At 36.6% G+C, this 18250-nt stretch overlaps 1 protein-coding gene across 3 annotated transcripts in view; it reads left to right on the forward strand.

Annotated features, from left to right (window-relative positions):
* Positions 1 to 18250, forward strand: part of PLEKHG1 (pleckstrin homology and RhoGEF domain containing G1) — a 521486-nt gene that overhangs the window by 414035 nt on the left and 89201 nt on the right. For 2 of the 3 annotated variants that reach the window (XM_065732026.1, XM_065732035.1), the window contains one exon: positions 14437 to 14511. The exons of the other annotated variant lie outside the window; for it this stretch is intronic. In XM_065732026.1, the coding sequence (XP_065588098.1) occupies positions 14463 to 14511 (49 nt within the window). In that variant the 5' untranslated portion in view covers positions 14437 to 14462. The remainder of the gene's footprint in view (positions 1 to 14436; positions 14512 to 18250) is intronic. 3 annotated transcript variants of the gene reach the window in all.

The following is an 18250-nucleotide window of genomic DNA, read 5'->3' on the forward strand; positions in this document are numbered from 1 at the left end:
TGTCTTATCTGTACCCTTATCAGGTGCAAGGATATAGATACTTGAGCAAATTCTTTAGTGGAAATAAATGTATATGTGAGGGATGTGTGAAATTCCCCTGCATGAGCAGTTTCCTTCCCTGATTCTCTGGATTTTACTTTACAGAGGTGAATAATATACTCCTGTTGTGTGATTCCTAGAAATGAGATAAATAGTTGGGGCTTTTCCTTAAAATGAAGTAGGCGCTACTGATAAAAAAAACCAAAACATACTTAATTCTGTGTATGTGGAAAGCATAATATAAGTATACTTTTATGTACACATAAATAGGCATAATGTAAATATTGTAATATCTCTAGTATTGTACTTCCTGCAGTTGATCTTTATCAGTAAAAGAAAACAAATCATTTCTGTCTTCATGGTTATCTTGTGTTAATCTAGGATTGCTAACCTGTATTTTTAAAGATGTTGCTCATGATAGATGTTTCAGAGATGCCAGTGTCCACTAGTGTCTTGATAGGCTGTATTAAAAGATGGGGAATTCACAAAGTATATCCAAATAGCACAACTGTGTATGAAACATAGGATTTTTCCTGCAGCCTACAGTACCAGGCTTATGCTTAGAAATAAGATGCATACAAAAAACATAAATACCCTAAAATTAGTCTTCCCAGTACAAATACTGTAACATATATACAACGCTTATGGCTTCTAAGAAAGCCATCGTAGTCTGTGGTTTGCCTTCAGACTTTGTGAGTAATGCCATTTCAGCCTTCTTTTTACTACTTTTCTGGAGAGCTTCTGCTAATATCCAAGGGGAGAGGAAAAATGCTGCCTTTTGCAGCAGCTCTAGCAGCTTTTTGTTCCCATACGCAGAACAGTGTACCAAAGGATGAAGACGATCACAAACAGAAGTTGCCGCTGCTCTCATGGACCAGAATGGACCCCAAAAAAATTTAAAAGTTGTCAAGAGATTTGAAGTTGGTAGTTATGGTGATCTGATTTAACTAGTAATATTAATTTATAGTAAATAATAAAATGCTTGAACTTGCATGCAGATTTTGCCTTCAGGTAACTTTAGGAAAAGATAAAATAGTTTTAGAAGCATTATAAAAGGTATGTTGCTGTAACCCTCTGGGGCTTACATAATCCAAATCCTTGTCTTTGCCTGTTTTATCTCATACATATGTTGAAAATGAAACCAATTAATAAGGATGATTGGGCAGAAGTACAATGTAGATAGCTGCTTTAAAATAGATAAAACGTTTCTTAAACTTAGATTGAAAGCTTTCATAATTTCCTGCAATTACTGGTAATTTTGAAATTTGGTAGTGACTTCAACCTGAATTGAATTGATTTCTTGTAGCATGTCAGGCTCCTATTTTCCACAAATTAGGGCAGATTCCAATGTGGCTAATCAGTTTTGAAATGTTTGGCCTTACTTTTGTACCATGGTGCTCTGCAGCTTCTTCCCTAATTGTAATAGCCTTTGCTAAAACTATGCAGGAGTTGGAGTTAAGTAAACAACAACAACATCCAAACCACAAAAAATCTCACTTCTATTAAGGGTCTGCTTTCCATTTCATGCTAGCATTACCCTGTGTCAGGGGGACTGCCCACACCTCAGACTTGTGTGTTCCCTGAGGTGGCATCTTGAAACGTCCTCTCACTACAAGTGAGCTGGGAAAAACGGGAGAGGTAGGGACCAAGGGGAAGAAAAAATTTATAAACAGCAGAATTCAAAACTCTTCAATTGATGTGCCATGACAGGTCAGCACTTAGAGGGAAATAAAGACCACTGTTTGGCTAAAAGTGCTGTCAGCTTGGTGGCAGCCTTGGAGCCCCTACCCAGGCTGAGGGGTGATAGCAAGGAGAAGGAGAAGATGGGGATGAGAGGGAGGTGCAGTCAGATCTAGAGGAACAAATGTTTCTCTCTTCACCCATTCCTATTACTTAAATGCAGTAAGGCTTCTAGGCTGCATAACCTCATTTGCTAGTGAGGTAGAATGGTTTCCTGCTTTTTCTGGTAACATACACAGCCCTTTGTGCCTTTGAGATTTTTAAATATAGCAGAGTTGTTTTTTCGTTTTTTTTTCTTTTATAATTTTGCCCTGCTGAATATGCTGACATCATCTGGGAGCCCAGATGCTGGTCTTGCTTAGCTGTTCCTCTTGCTGGATCCAGATGAAACTTGGGGTCATTAGTATGCACTTTGTGTGTTGGCATCCTTCAGAGTGCAGAATGTGGAATAGACAGCAAGAGTGGAGGAACAGGGATTTTTATGTACCAAAGGCTGAATTCCTTAACTTGAAATAGCATTTATTGGAACACATTTGTGTTTTTGCTTCAGCAAATCAATACTTAATGTTTTATTCAAATGTTATAAATGTATATGTATTTAGTGGTATATCTTGGCAGTGCTTTAGGTTTGTTCCTCCATCATTGAATACAGCAGGATGTTTTGCAAAAGGTTCACCTAAGTCATTTCTCTCCTTAAAAAGTAAAAGAAAAGGAACTTTCATCTGAATTCATTGAGCTTAGTTGAGAGAATTCAAAAGACTTGGGAAATTGGCTGAAGTTCTTGATACTGAATTGAGTAACATCCCCTTGAATATTTACTTCACTCAAGTCTGTTCAGACATTCCCCCCCCCCCACTCCGTCTTCATTTGTATTGATTCCCAGTACTAGATCAAATGAACAAAGAAATGAGAGAAAAGATAGTTTCTCCAACAGCCTTCTTATTCTTGCAGCCTAACTTTGTGTCCTGTATTTACATAAATTGAAGAAAAGCTGTGTTTTGTACTGTAGATATTGCTCTGTCAGTGGGAATTGCATTGCTAGTGGGAGAACAATGCAAGTCATGGATTTTATTTCTCTCTAGAACCACACTGTTGATATACATGTTGTAAAAATGACTCAGTATGAAAGAAGTCTGTGATGATTTCTTGTTGCTGGTTTTGTTATAGGATTATATACAGTATACTACAGTGATTTGTTGACATTAACTTGTTAGGAGTGTGGAGGGATACAAATACAGTGAAAGATATTTACACGTCTTTGAAACTTTTTTATGCGATTTATGGAGTTATATTGCTTTAAATTTATTTAAAGAAAATTGAATTCCTTTACTTAGCTAGTTGTTCTCTTTCATCATCTTCTCTTTCTGAGGATAGAAGTGAATTACTTGGTTGCTCTCTCCTCATGCTGTTTATGTAAGAATGTAATGCATCTTTCCCTCTCTTAAAACCTCCTTTAGTATGTAAAGGTAGGAAGAGAGACGTCCCTGTGTCTATCATGGGGGTTCTGGAAACACAACAAGAGCAAGAAAAGCTGACTGTTCAATGTGTGATTGGTTTCTGATTGTCTACTAGTGGCATATAAACCTTCACTCTTGAGTATGGTTAAAATGGAAAGTTAAGAAAGGTGATCTTTGGCACTGATGGGAACTACTTTGGGGTGAAGAAGATAACTGGGACTCCAAAGTGAAAAGTGTAAAATGTAAGGTAACAATGGTGGAAATCCTTTATTGGCTACCACTCAGTAAGCTGTATCCAAACATGTTTTCCAATGATCACTGTACCTCAGATAATTTTAAAACTAAAGCATAAAAGGATTTGGGATGATTTTTCTCTTTATCTAACAGAAAACTACAAAACATGCAGTTCACCAAAAAACATCGTCTGGCACCAGCTGTGAAGGCTGTTGTTTCAAAAAACATTACAGATCTCTAAGACTCAGCACTCATGTACTCTTTTATAATCTGTTCATAAAGTAATATCGGACAGCTATTATTTTAATACATAATAGGTAATTATTTGTCACTATGTTTGAAAGCTGAGTCAAAGTATTTGTTTCAGTTAGAGGAGCTGAATGGAAGTCCTATCAAAATGTGCAGTGGCTCAGACTGTCCACAGTTGTTGCAAATTACTTAGAAACAGTTCAGGCTGTGTCTCAACTTTTCCTTTTAAAATGTTCATTCAGACTCCTTTGTGAAGTACAGCAGGTTGAAGATAGTTGCTGTGTTGCTTTTCCTTTCACCACTACTAGTCTCTTAGGCACTACTTGAGCTAATCATCAGTGCGTGAAATCTTTCTCTTTCTAGTCATACTTGATTTAATATTACATATTCTTCATAGTGAATATATACAAGTGTGAATTTATATATATATATGTATATACATACATGTGTATGTATATACAAAGTTGTGATTAGCTAGAGATTAAGCATGAATGAAGTTTTAAACGATATTGTTTCTCTGTGCTCTTCACTAGGAATACGAATTTAAATGCCACAAACATAAATAGGGCTAAACTTGCAATTACAGAACTCTGCTAATCTGGGTATGTGATGTTCTAAGTTCATGTATACAGAGAGAGGGACTTGGCTACTTGGCTCTATGTAACAATTACTTCAAGTGTTCTGTAGATAACTGCAAATTTGGCTCTAGAAAATATACTATTTGCAAGTCATGCTTCAACAGTTGTGCTCTGGAGAGGTTTGATAAATAATGTAGTGTTTTTACAGGAAATGTCCCAATCTGAGTTATGAGGCCATTCATTCTGACAACTTAGAAGTGAGTGTGCACTGTGCTGCTAGTTTATCTTTTAGTGATTTCTTCTTTCCATGTGTATGCAGTGTGCATTGAAATAAGTATGTACACCCAGACATACATGCCTATGCGTTAGGGAGAAGGAGTTGAAGAAGCATGCATCAGTCCTGCTGCTGACCACCAGCACCAGAGCTGGGAGACAGCCAGCAGCAGCACTTGGATAACTGGAACATGTCAGAGTTGAGAAAGCTTTATCCGTTGAATGTTTTATGGTCTTTGTGCTGTTGTTTTCCTAATTTCATGTGCTCTGTGATGAAAACAAAACCCTACACATTTCCATTAATCACGCTTTCCTCCATGCAAAAAGCTGGATGGTCTTTTTCTGATGGCTGCAAGGAGAAAAATGTGTTTTACAGGGTACAGACATGTAAGTAACTTCGTTATGCGTGACTGTACTTGGCTAGCAGCTCAAATGACACTTTTGTGGAAAGCCAGCTTGGATATTCTTTTTCTAATAATTTTAAAGCCCATCCCTCAACCTCCCAACTTATCAATAATACTATGCTCAGTCATACACATCCATTGCAACTGCAGGAAATGCACAACCAGTTTTCGAGGAGCTCTCTTGCTGGCAGTGAGTCAAAATGTATCTGTTCCTTTCCCTGCAAGTATAATGGAGTCACCATTTCTTACAGAGAGAAAAGAACTCGGTGAAGGATCCAAGTATAAGCAATAGTTACTCATTATCATGGCTTTAAGTAGGCTTCCCTTTTGCGAATAAGAGGCAGCAATGCCAAACCAAACATTCTATTTCTTATTTTTTTTGGTTTAGCTTTCTAGAACAGTTTACAGATGAGGGGAAAAATATATTTTCCTCTTGTTTACATATTACAAAGTGAATGAACCTTCAGGACAGTGCCGACATTTTGTCATTTTAAAGTATGATCTACTTCTGGAAGTTTTGCTTTGTATTGTCATTCTTTAAGTTATTTCTTTAAAACTATACAGTGAAGCCAAATACATTACAAGCATTTTATGTAAGAGGTAAAACAGCATAATTAGAGTTGTTGATTATTAATCACTAGTTGGCAAAACTAAAGAAAAATAACTGCACCTTGAAAAATGTGAGCATAAGAGAGTAAGTTGTGATTTTTGTTTGGTACAGAACCTTACTTTTAGTTTCTATTTTTCCCTCCCTTTCTTTCTGGGGGACTTTCAGAAAGATGTATTTAAGTGGAGGGAAGATTTCCCTAAAATAGATGGCTCTAAAATGGATGCATCTCTATTTATATTTATTTATAATACATTGAGTTTTTCAGCAGAATTTGAAGATTTACTTTTGGATGCACCCTCTCTATATCTTAAACTGTCCTTGACTGCAGTTTCAAGGTTTTATTAGTTTAGAGAGACTTTGTTCCCTATCTCAGTGTTTTGACTCTGGCCCTACTCAGAATGAAAAATAATCACAAATTTTATTTGTCTCATAGATACTATCTTTTCTACTGACCTTAAAAGTATCAAAGAGCTTTTCTTTAAGAGACTATGAAACCTTCACATAAGGCACAACAAAATAAATAAACCCAGAACAACTTTAGTAATTATTATAGTTTTCTGATTGAGGAGATGCTACCCTACATTATATGCACAGTCAGATGTCCTCACCAAGGTGATGACAGTGTTGTTTGCCTTTTTCTATAAAGTAAGTGTGACAATATTAGCAAGCTTTAGCTGGTTGTCAAGAAATGCTCTGAAGCAGAAAGAGATGTATGAATATGAAGTGCCATAATGTGAAAGGCGTGCAGACATGGTGAGTATGTTACTATGTGAGAACAGATGTGTTTGAATTCGCATGTAGGAATGGGTTGGAGTTCTTTTAATGCTTTGTGTATTATAACTTGCGTTCCCTATCATTTAGCTTTCTTGCTGAGATTGGATTCTTTTTGTTGCAATAACACCTTTTATTCCTTGTAGCCTGTTTTGATTTCACTTCCTCTGCTAATTGAATGTACAGTGGAATGACGAATTTGCACAACAGTGGTCTTTCCCAGTACAGAGCATTGTTGATATCCTATACACAGGGATCAAGCAAAAAGAGCAGCACTTTAAGTGCTATCACACAACATCTGTAACAGAAAAGCAATTTGCAGGAGAATTGAAGCCTGTGAAAGCAGGTGTCAGATATTAGCCAAATTAGCATCTCTCACATTGTATTAAATTTAGGGCTTTGAGAGGGAATTTGAGCAACTCTGAGATCGGTGCTGTTGAAATTCTTTCTCTTCAGGTGCTTTTCCATAACCATGAGCACTATGTAACAATTTTTACTATTGATGGAATTTGTCAGGTTCTTCAGCTATGGAAGGAGGGTTTTTTTCATTGCTGTTGTTATTGTTTGGTAGTGGTTGTTCTTATTCTTCTTTTTTTTCCTTTGGAAACAGAGACCTTGTGCATCTGTAGTTGTTTCTGAAACTTTTCTTATGAGAAAGTGCACCTTATAAGAAGGGGAAATGGCATTGAAGAGCAAATTTCTTTGAGTAAGTGATAGTAGCACTTGGTAGCTGTGTCTTGCTACTGGTCTGCTTGTATGGCCTGTGCTAGGGCTCATCTGTAAGTCTGTAAATACTTCTGACCTCCTTGTCCTGGTTTTCTTTGTTCAGAGTGTTTCAAGGATGTCCTGTTACTAAGCTATCTCACTCAAGTATGTCTATTTTTTCAAGCTCACCTTCAAAAGAAAGTGTCCGTTGTGTCAGAATGTATCTGCAAGTGAAATGTGATATTTTGGTGTGTTTGTTTGTGTGTTGGTTTTTTTTTTCCAACTTTTCTGAAGACCAAGGAGGGCTGCTGAGGTTAATTTCACTGTACAAATGTATGAGAGAAGCAGAGTGTGTTTTTGTATTTTGAAAAATATAGAGTTCTTAGAATAGAAATTTGATTCATTGTGAAGATAGCAGGTTTAGAAACAAACAAAAGGTGATAGAATGGCTTGGATAGTAGGCTATCTGAACCCAGATCAAGACTCGAGCACTAAGCAGAGGACATATCAAACACTAGAAAGCGGTAGGGATCTGTATCACTTGCTTGGCATGCTGACCAGAAGGGACAGGCAGTTTCAGCTGCACACATTTAGTTTGTTTCATTGTAAGCAGCAGCTAGTGCCACCTGCGGGAGCTTTGCTGGAAGTAGAGCACCGTTAAGAAAACAGACGGGAACGAGCTATCAGAACTTCATGTCACCACAGGAGAGGTATTACATTTTTTTTCTCCAATCGGTTTGCTGTGGTACGGCGTGATTACTGCAGCGTAGGTCTAAAGTTATGTGTTCAAAAGTTGGTATTTTCAAAGATACTTCTGAACAGTTGATCTTTATGAAATAAAAATGATAGTGGCTAATTATCCTAAAGTAATTTCAAATAATCTGTGCTAAAATGACTTGAGTTAGAAAGCTGCCACTTCTGCTGAGCTGAGCTCTTCTGAGAGTTAATGCTTCAAAAACAAATAGATGTACTTCGCTGCTAAATCTTGTATCTTTCTGCTTAGACTTTGAACTGACACTCCACAGGGGTATTTGGGAGCTACAGGTTATTTGATGGAATGTCAGTGGAGGTTTTGATCCCAAAGAAGACCCTGCAGAGAAGGCTTCCTCTTTGTTTCCCTTGGCAGGTCAGCAGCATGTGGTGGTGTTAAATAAGGAGGCTTGCAACATGTTTGGACTCTGATCAAATGTCTCATCTTTTCAAGAAATTAGTTCTATACAAAGTTGGAAGGAGAAGATTCCATGTCATGTTCCCTCCTAGACCTCTTATTCTCTGTTACTTTGCAAAAATTTGCTCTCTTGATTAGTAAAGTGAAACACAATGATTTGTTGCTGAACTTGATCTTTCAGTGGGTTTGAAAAACCACTGCCAAGCCTTGGAGCAGGACTGGAAATGGATTCAGAGCTGTAGGAGAGACTGGAGAAGGAAGATGTATGTGTAGCAGTTAAACCACAGAGGAGCCAGCCAGCTCATTCCTTTTGCTGGAACATTTGTGATGCTTTTCAGATTCAAAACCAGTGAATTGCAGCAAACCAAAATGGAAGTGACAAGGGGAATTCTGTGATTCGGTCTTTGCTTGAGGGAAAAGAGTTGGGTATTTTTGGTTGCAGCTGCAATTTGAACGATTGGCTCCAGAAACTAGTCAGAGAATGCTGCAGCCTTGTGCTGTTTTGAAGAAAGGTGGAGGAGAGGTTATGTTGTCACGACTTTCACTGATAGGGCAGATGAGATGCAAAGAAAGCTTTGTTCCTTCTTGTCAGTGTAGCTCAGATGATTTTGTTCAATCCAGCTTGTCTCTTGGTACAGAGTTGCCATAGTGTCACTTTTGTGGCCTTTCTGTGAGAAATTAGGTGCTAGAGAGGGCTGCTTTGGCTATGGGACATCTTATCCCCTTCTCAGCCACAGAATAGGGCTTGGAATGCTTCAGTGTGTGTTTTGATGCAGGGGAAAAAAGGCTGAGATTTTTGTGGGAGAGGACTGCTGGAGAAGGGAAGCAGTAATTCACACCCACATCCAGAGCTCTGCTGGAAAGGAATGAAAGGAGCCATTAGAATTCTGTGCAATTTTGAAGTTCTAAATACTAACTTGAAACAACACTTTAATCTTAAACAAGTACTGCTATGTTTCTTAGAGTGGTGATGGTGCCATAGGCACATCAGCTAGGCTTAATGGCATGCAGGCTGTTGTCCTTATAATTTCTGTCCTGTCTTTCCATGATAGTTTGAGTTTCTTTCAGTGTCATCTCTTGGTTCATGTGAAAGAACTGTATTAGTGTTCGAATGTGATCTGGCTTTCATGGTTTACGTGACCTTGGATCAAAACTATTCTCTTGGGTTTCGGAGCAGTAATGCTTCTGGTCCAGAAGAGAATTTGAAGGCAAACAAATTGCTAAAAATTACATCTAGGACGGGTGTTCTTATTCTCTAACAAAGATATATGCAGCCTTTAACAGCAAAATGTAAAGTTCTGTTCACATTAATGTGGGCGAGATGTTTGCAATAGTTTTTCTTGGAATTGGGAGTTCTTCCTGTGGCCTGTGACATTCTGAATGCTGTTTTTGGTCATCTGAGTGATATTGATTTCAGAAACACATCCACCTGAGAAGTGTATCATTCTGTGTAGGCTGTGCATGGCCATCTGAGTTTTCTTGTAAATTTGCAGAGTATTTACGTCAGGAAAACTACAAACTACAAATACTCTCTTTGTCCCAATCCAGTCATACTATACATACATACATATATATATATATATATGCATATATATATATATATAAAAGTTAAAGTTGTACCAGGAAGATCCAAATGTTATTTAAAAATAAACAAACAGATGGTTTTACTATTAACAGTATTGTGTGTAATGTCAGTTGCTTCACGTATATTAATCTGTATTTTTGGCTGTTTGATCTGCAAAAAGCTGCATCTAAAAATAAAGACAGTAAAGGAATACTCCTGCTGATCGTGAATAAAGCGACTACAACAGGAGCAGGTCTTAATATTAGTAATGCTGATAGTGCCTCTGGAATACTGTAAAGAAATGCATTGCCTATTTAAGGCTCTGCCTGTTGAGAGGATTTTGAAGAAATCTAGTCTGCTTCTTTGAACGTGATCACTTCAACTCTTTGTACAGATGTAATGTAGAGGCTAGTGATATGACACAACGGAGGAGGTTCAGGTTAGATTTTGGTTTGTGATGTTAGTTGTTCAACACAAATACATAGCTGGGTACCATAGATACCACTGCAAACAGTGCTGTGATCAGCGATAGTTTCTTTGACGCTGCTTCATGCTTTTTTAGAGTACAGCAATAAGTTGCTAAGAGTACAAAAAAAAAAAACCAGAAATCTCTCCAAAGAGAATTTCTCCATGAAATCTAAAATTTCAATACTTCAGTTTATGTTATTTTCAATAATTAGGAAATACTATCTTTTTATTTTTTATTTTGGCATGGCACAGTCAGTTTAAGAGACCAGAACTGTATTTGCCTATAAAATAAAGGTATTGCATCTTTTTCCACAGTGTGCTTTTTAAAAAAATGTTTTTCTATCAGTTACATTCTATAAGCTTGAACATTTTCTCATGAATTCAGTTGTGGCATGTTACCGATTTGGACCCTGTGCTTAAAGGACATAAGGTCTTATATTTTTCATAAAATTACAAAAAATTTTTTTGTTCGTTTGTTTTAAGCAGGATTTAAAAAGCAAACTTATCTACTATATGAAAAAACAAATCTCTTGAATTAGGACCTCCCAATATGCCTATTTGGGTGGCCCTGGCTGATTATGGCCTGTGAAAATGCATGGTCATAGGTCTAAACATTTTTGGTTGCTCTTAAAAGATTTGCCTAATTAAGAAATGTGAACACAGTATGACTGTGTTTATTCATAAGTTATGAATACATACATATTTCAAGTTCTCTTATTGGTATGCTCTGGAAAAAAAAAAAAATTGCTTAGGCAAAATCACCAAGTACCCCATTGGTGGGGGTAATAGCTATGCCAAAAGCACAGGGAAAATTTAAAGATTTGCTGATAATGATATTAAGAATTTTTGGAAGGATCTAACAGGAATAGTTTTTAAGATCCTTTGTATGATTGATTCTGAAATCAGTAGTACTAGTTATAATAACCTAAACTTTGAAATAAAACAATTCGGATAAATGGAGCTTGATTATTTAGCTAGAGAACAAGAATTATGTGCATTGTTTCACATCTTGCTAGGAAGCTTTTATTCCAAGTATTGATTCTCTGCTGCATTTTTACAGGAGTCCTACATAGCCTTGTTGTGACAAGAGAAACTAACATTTCTGCTGATGAGTAGTATCTATTACCGATTTTCTTCCTAGATTAAAATGATGAACTTTAGTATTCCATTACTGATTTATTTATAAATTATGGTTTTTGAGTCATTGAAACTTGGCATGTTACAGGAAATAGGGGCGAAGTTCTATGTTTCTTTAATTTAAATTTCTTCCTTCCAATATATTTGCTATATCTCTCTGAGAATAAACCAAAAGCAAAACAAAACTCAAAGGAAATACATTTATCCACATTACATGAAGAGAAAATAGAGTTACTTGTTAAAATTGTGAGGAATTATGAAGTTGGCCTTTTTTGCAAAAGGGAAAAAAAGTGTAGATTTTCAAGTTGAGTGTTTTCTGCAACTTCTAGCTATGTATGGAAACAGTTTGCATTCATGTGAAAGAAAGGAAGGAAAACAGATTTTTAGATTTTAGAATACATAACTTCTTTTTTTTTTTCTTTTTCTAAAAATACTATTCTGTGTCACATAATTGACCTCACTTTACAGATGGAACTTTAAAAATTGCTGACAATGCTATAGGATAATGCCAAAGGCTATATACTGGTAGTGTCAAGTTTGCATGCCATTGAACTGTTTTGTGTTCCTAATCTCCTGTGCAATTTAGAAAAAGCCAAGGAATAGTAACACACTTCCTAGGCCATTTCTTCGCTGAAAACCATTACAGAGAGTGAAAAGTGTTCCTAGGCAATGTTCTGAAGATGTGTTTCTCAGAGGCACGGAATTGGCTTTCTGCAATGTGGTATACACTTGCTATCCCTTATTGTAGTGCGGAGTTGCTGAACTGGTAAATCTATGAAAAGCAATTTGTGAGAAAGGAATTTTCAAATTGCCTCAAATTATCTGAATGAATTTTTGAAGCAGAGCACTACTGTAGCAAGGGAAGTCTGAACCTGTTCAATAAATACCCTCTGTGTGCTGTAATTAAATGATTCCGCTTTCAATTTGCCATTGTGTTACTGAAAATGGCAAGGTCATTCAGTGCCCATTTGAACTCTGTTGGATTTTGTGTGGGAAATGGTAGGTCATCCTTGACAGAGAGATGAACACATAGGCATTCAGTTAAATTCCTGATAAGTGAGTGTTGGTAGGTGTCTTTCTTTAAGAGTAACACATTCTGGACAGACACATCTGACTTTGGATGACAAAGAAGAAAGAGGATAACTTCTTTACAAGATCGGGTAGAAAGAAATGTTGGCCTACATTAGACACCTTGTACTTGAATAAATAAAAGTTGGGGCGGAAGAGGACAGAAAAAATGATTGCCACTTTTAGTCATTAAATGTGTCAGTAAGTAACTCTCAAGAGTGTTTTCATGGTAAAGTCTACTTACATATTTACTTTACTTCTATGCAACTCAGAACAACCCCAACCAGAAAACAGATTCACAAATATCCATGTTTTATTATTTTAAACATGCAGCACCCTGAATTTATAATATAAAACAACTTATTTAAAATGTAGAATATAGAAACCGTTTATTTTAGTTCGAAATCACAGAATCACAGAATTGGATATAGACTGTTTTTATCAGTGTGATTTCTTTAGTTCAAATGTACCATAGGATTAAGTAGTTTCTAGCATCTTTTCTTGTCAATCACTGAATGAGTGGAATTATGAACTGATACAATATTGGCAAATATATATTGCATCACTGAATGTATAGGTTGGATGAGCTTGCCAAGTTTTAGAGTTAGTTGATGTGTTAATTCTAGCTAACTGCTTAGTGTTGATAAGCACAGATTATTAACTTGGAGGGATTTGTTTGAGCAATGGATTATTTTTTAAATACAAGTTGGAGGGTAAGTTTCTGTTTTTCAATATATTTATAAAGAGTTTCCAGAAACTGCTATATGTATTTATAGTTACTTCAATTTCCTGTTCAGAGTACACTTATTCACTTTGTGACACTGTCCCATTGTCATTCATGAACTCAGGCACACAGACATTTAGAAGGCATTATCTAATGCAGTATAAGAATTATCACTATTAACTTTAGAGAGCAGAGGGAAGACTTTTTGGCTAGTTCTGAATGTTCAGTATGTGTTGTGTTCTGCAGATGAAACACCTGAGTTAAGGACAAAGTTGCTTCATCAGTGGTGATTTCTGAGAAAGAGCTGACAGATGTTATCTTGAGTAGAGATGAACTGGCTGATGTAGAAAGTCACATGCAGTGGAGTTTCCATCAGCTAAATGTGACTTAGCTGCTCTAATGAAATCTTAGGATATGTTAGTGAATCATATCATCAGATGTATCTGAGGTATTTCTAAACTTTTAAAAATATGTGAATTAAATATGACAAATATAATTACCTTGGTTAGCACACCTGAAGTTCTTTTAGTGGCTTAAATTGATTAAGAAATCCTACATTTTTGCTATAGATGGCGCTTATTGTAAGCTCAATACCTTTATTGGATGCTGGTGTAGAAATCTTTTAATTCTAGGTCCAGTGGATTCAAAGCTAGACATATGAATTTAAGACCAAAATAACTGAATAGGAAAGAAAATCTTTACATTTTATTTTATTACTGTTCAGTCTCTGCTTTACTGCAGGGTGGGCTGGAAAGGTCTCCCAGAACTTTGTGTCTGCTAAGTGCCTCAATTCTGTGCTGAAACAGCTCTGTTGTGTCAACGGCAATAGAAACAGGAAAGTTCAGTGAATTCATTAACTTCAGTAGCACATGGGTGTAAGCAACTCTTTTGTCCCTGTTCATAGACCTCCAACTGGAAACTGTCTTGGTTGAGTGGAAATATCCAAGTTTAAAGACTGAGATCTACCAGATGTAATTAGTGCTCAGTCTACCATTTTGGTATACAAGAAGGTCCTTTTGTGACTACCTGCCTGTATATAAGTATCACTGTACTTATTCATATCCGCATTACATTCTACTGAGCAGTACTGTAGATAAACTCTAGGGAGTTTTATTTATTTACCTATCTTACATCTAAACATGGAAATGATGAAAGCTGAAAATTCATCCTCCATAGGGCAGAGGAGTGTTTTACTGAAATATTCTGATTTTGATTGAGATACAACTTACTTTCTTTATGTCCATTAGGTTTTACTAAGCCTGTCTCTGCTGGGATGCCAGATAAAACACCAGGTGGTACAGAACCTGTCTCCAGGAGTGAGGGTGAGTAGTTTTCTTTCCTTCAGAAATGTTTCATTTTCATGAAATGTTATGATTTTTGAGTAGAGTTAAGTAAAAAGTGTACTTTTCCTGAGCTTTCCTAAAGAGAGAGTTGAAATGACTTAGTCTGTACATATTTATCTAAATAGTAAATTTTCACTTATTTTTGTGTAACTTTCCTCCCCATCCCTGACTCATTATCATTGGTGATGCTGTGGTACATAAAGACACCTAGGGGAGAACCAGTGGGCTGATGGGATTTCACCTTTAGGGGAGAAATTCTGTCCCATTTAAATAAAGAGCTCTTGTGGAATGAGGTCCAATCTTGATATGGGACACTGAAGTCTTATAAAACTTAAGCTGACAATTGTGAGATGACTGATAAAAAGAGGAACTGTGTATCTATGACTTCTATTGAAACAGTGAAGCATTCAAGTGTTCAGTCTTTCCTTAACCTTCTTTAAAATAAAGCAAATCTAGAAACTGCCTTGAGGATCTTGTTCAACACCTTGTGAGTTTTTAGGGTTCTTGCATCTTAAAAAGGTGTAATGAGATGTAAAAATTAAGCAAGTCGTTCAAAATATGCACAAAACTTTCAAGGTAGCCACCAACTAAGGAAAAGTTGGGAGTAGAGAGATGCTTTTTCACTTGGCTAGATGGTGGCATGGGGTTCGAGGATAGAAAATTAGGCTCTTGAACATATCTGTATAATGATGTACTGGTTTTGGCTGGGATAGAGTTCATTTTCTTAATAGTAGCTGATATGGTGCCATGTTTTGAATTTGTGAGGGGAAACAGTGCTAAAAGCACACTGATGTTTCAGTTGTTTCAGAGCTGTGCTTCCATAGAGCCAAGGACACATCTCTACTTCTTATGCCGTCCTGACAGTGAGGAGGCTGGGTTTGTGCAAGAAGCTGTGAGGGATCAGAAACAGTACAGCTGACCCAGACTGATCCAAAGAGATATTCCATACAACATGGTGCCATGCAGAATGGTAACACTGGAGGGGGAAGTTTTCCCGGGCTGTCATTGCTTGGGGAAGAACTGTGCTTAGGAAAATTGGTGGTGAACAATTGTTTTTCTGAATTTTTAATTTTTTTTTCTTTTATTTTCTTCTTAACCTATCCTTATTTCAACTGATGAGTTTTCTTATTTTTGCTGTTCTGATTCTTTTTCTCCTTCCTGCCTGGGGGTACTGAGTGAGTAGCTGTGTGAGGCTACACTGGCTCCTGGGGTTAACCCACAGAATGTGGGCAAGGCATTTTGATTACTCTTGTAAGACTAGCTTCAGATAGAAGTATGGTGGCTGCTGTGGGGCTGAAAGTTTAACTTAATAAAGCACAGATCGTCAAAGTGTTGCAGTAGAAAAGAATGGGTGCTGTACTCCTGAAATGGGAGAAGTGGAACAGGTTGCCCAGGGAGATTGTGGACTCTCCTTCTCTGGAGGTATTCAAGACCTGTCTGGACACATCCCAGTGAGGGTATGTGCTTTGTCAGTGGGGTTGGACAGGATTCTTGCTTTCTTTCCTGTAGAACTTCCTCTGCAGCTGCTCTTCATGCTTTACTGGTGTCCGTTTTCAAGCTTTTTGTGGTGTTTAGTAGCTTATAATACCTGTCTAGTTAAGCAGACAAATAATGAAATGTCCTGCAAGTTATCAGGAAAAGGTAAAGCTTGGAAAGATTTGACTCCAAGTTCAATTAACGATATTAGTGATAACACGATAAAGTTCTTCTCTGTTTGTGATTCATTTTAAAAATATGAATCCCAAGTTGTCTGTTTTGAGGTAATTCATGCAAAATTCTGGTGAATTGGAGAAATTCCTGTGTACTGGAAGAGAGATTAGGAATGATCATGTGAGTCATTAAGAAACTGTGCATATAAGGCTGCATAACTGTGAATGTTGTATGTGTAATGGAATACATGCGCATATATATGTAGAAATGGATTTGTACATATGAAGCTATATATAAATACGCTTAAAGCATGAGATCCTAAGGAAGCTGTTCGCAGTTAATGGCTTTGAAGGCCAGGGATCTGGCCGGTGTAGGTATGTTGTTTCCTGAGCAATGGATGTGAATGCTGCTGGGCCTTCTTGGGTGTGCTGCAGTTCACCTTTAATATTTTATTATCAGAAATCATCTTAACTTTTTCCATCATTTTTGTTTCCAGATAACATTGACATTCCCTTCCTTCCTAACATAATATATGTAGGCTTTTGACGCTGGAATGAGAAACCTGAAAAATAGATAAGTGCTTTGCCTATGGAAATTACCTTTGCACATTTGGAAGTGAATAGTGTGTTTTCATGACACCCTATGTTCTGTGAACCTCTACAGTGAGGGGAAAAAGAACCTGAATAACTAGAGCAACTTGTAACATTTTTATCTAGTCTGAAGCAACACATCCTCAGGTGCTTGATTAACAACTGCAGCAATTGACCTAAGTAAAAAATTCATACAACAAGATGTAACTAATTAAGCATACAAGATAATGCTGACTTTTTATTTTCAAATTGCATTTATTATTGTACTTTATTGCAGTTACTAGCTTATGAAGTTCTTCAAGTGGATTGTTTTAAAATATTATCTAACTCTAAATATTTAGTGAGGCAAAAAGTGTTAACCTGTATGCTTTGCTTTTAATCACATACAAAATGCATCTTTTCCTCTGAACAAAATGAAATAATGAATAATAATAAATGATCACTTAGAAGGGTCATATTTTAATGTCACAATTTTAATGTTGTCCTCAAGATAAAACATGCTACTGCTCTTTCCTAATGATACAAATTAGAATTTCTACACTTTGGGTGGTTATTTCTGTAAATACTATTAAAGAACATTATGATACTGTTTGCTAAAAGAATTGCTAGGCATATTCCTATAGCTACTGTAGCACTGACGTGTAAGATAAACTTACATAGTCTTTGATCACATGCATCTCTTTGTTTACTCAGTGCTTATACAGTTCAGTTTACTAATAAACAGGAATGCTTCGCTGGTCCAAAGTATGACTGAGTCAGAAATCAGAAGTGAGTGTTTAATTTTTCAAGGTTGAAACTGCTAATTACGTGCATAAGCATTTCTGTGACTTATATTAGTTATTTCCAGACATCTTATTGCTGATTATTTTTTTCCAAATATTTATTCTATGAGTTGTCTTTTTCTTTTAAAGTGTATTTGTTGATACAAATGTCTGATAATTAGCATTTCACATTTATAAGGGTCTAGTTGAGTTGACAAAGTGTTGGCAAGATAACAGATTATTTGAAAAGTTTTAAAAAGTCAGTGTTGCTTTAACCTAGCAGTGCCCCTCCCTGCCTCTCACCCACTGACCCACTGCTCCATATGCTCTGGTTAAATCATGAAGCACACAGAAGCAGACAATTGAGAAATGAGTTTCCTGTAATTAAGTTTCTGTAACTTAGTCCTTGACTTGAGGGTCCCCAGTGAGTGGGCAGATTATTTGCTTTACTGCTACCTCTTCTGTCAAACCCTTTTGAGTCAACACTTACATTTATAAATGTCACCGCTTGCTTTGTGCTGTAAGTAAAAAAAACCCAACAACAACAAAAAAAAACTGTACCTGGAGGTTCAGTGGTCACAAAGATGTAGGGGTGTGTGTGTGTCACATGTGAGAAATATTTTTCAAGAAGGTTGTGTAGCTATCAAGGAGTGGTAGACAAATAAATTAAAACAAGTAACTCCTACATGATCCACATAGAACTATTTCTTAACTATT

Source organism: Cyrtonyx montezumae, unplaced genomic scaffold, assembly GCF_038088225.1.
Source record: "Cyrtonyx montezumae isolate F1298 unplaced genomic scaffold, pur_monq_1.0 scaffold_0, whole genome shotgun sequence".
NCBI classification, from domain to species: domain Eukaryota; kingdom Metazoa; phylum Chordata; class Aves; order Galliformes; family Odontophoridae; genus Cyrtonyx; species Cyrtonyx montezumae.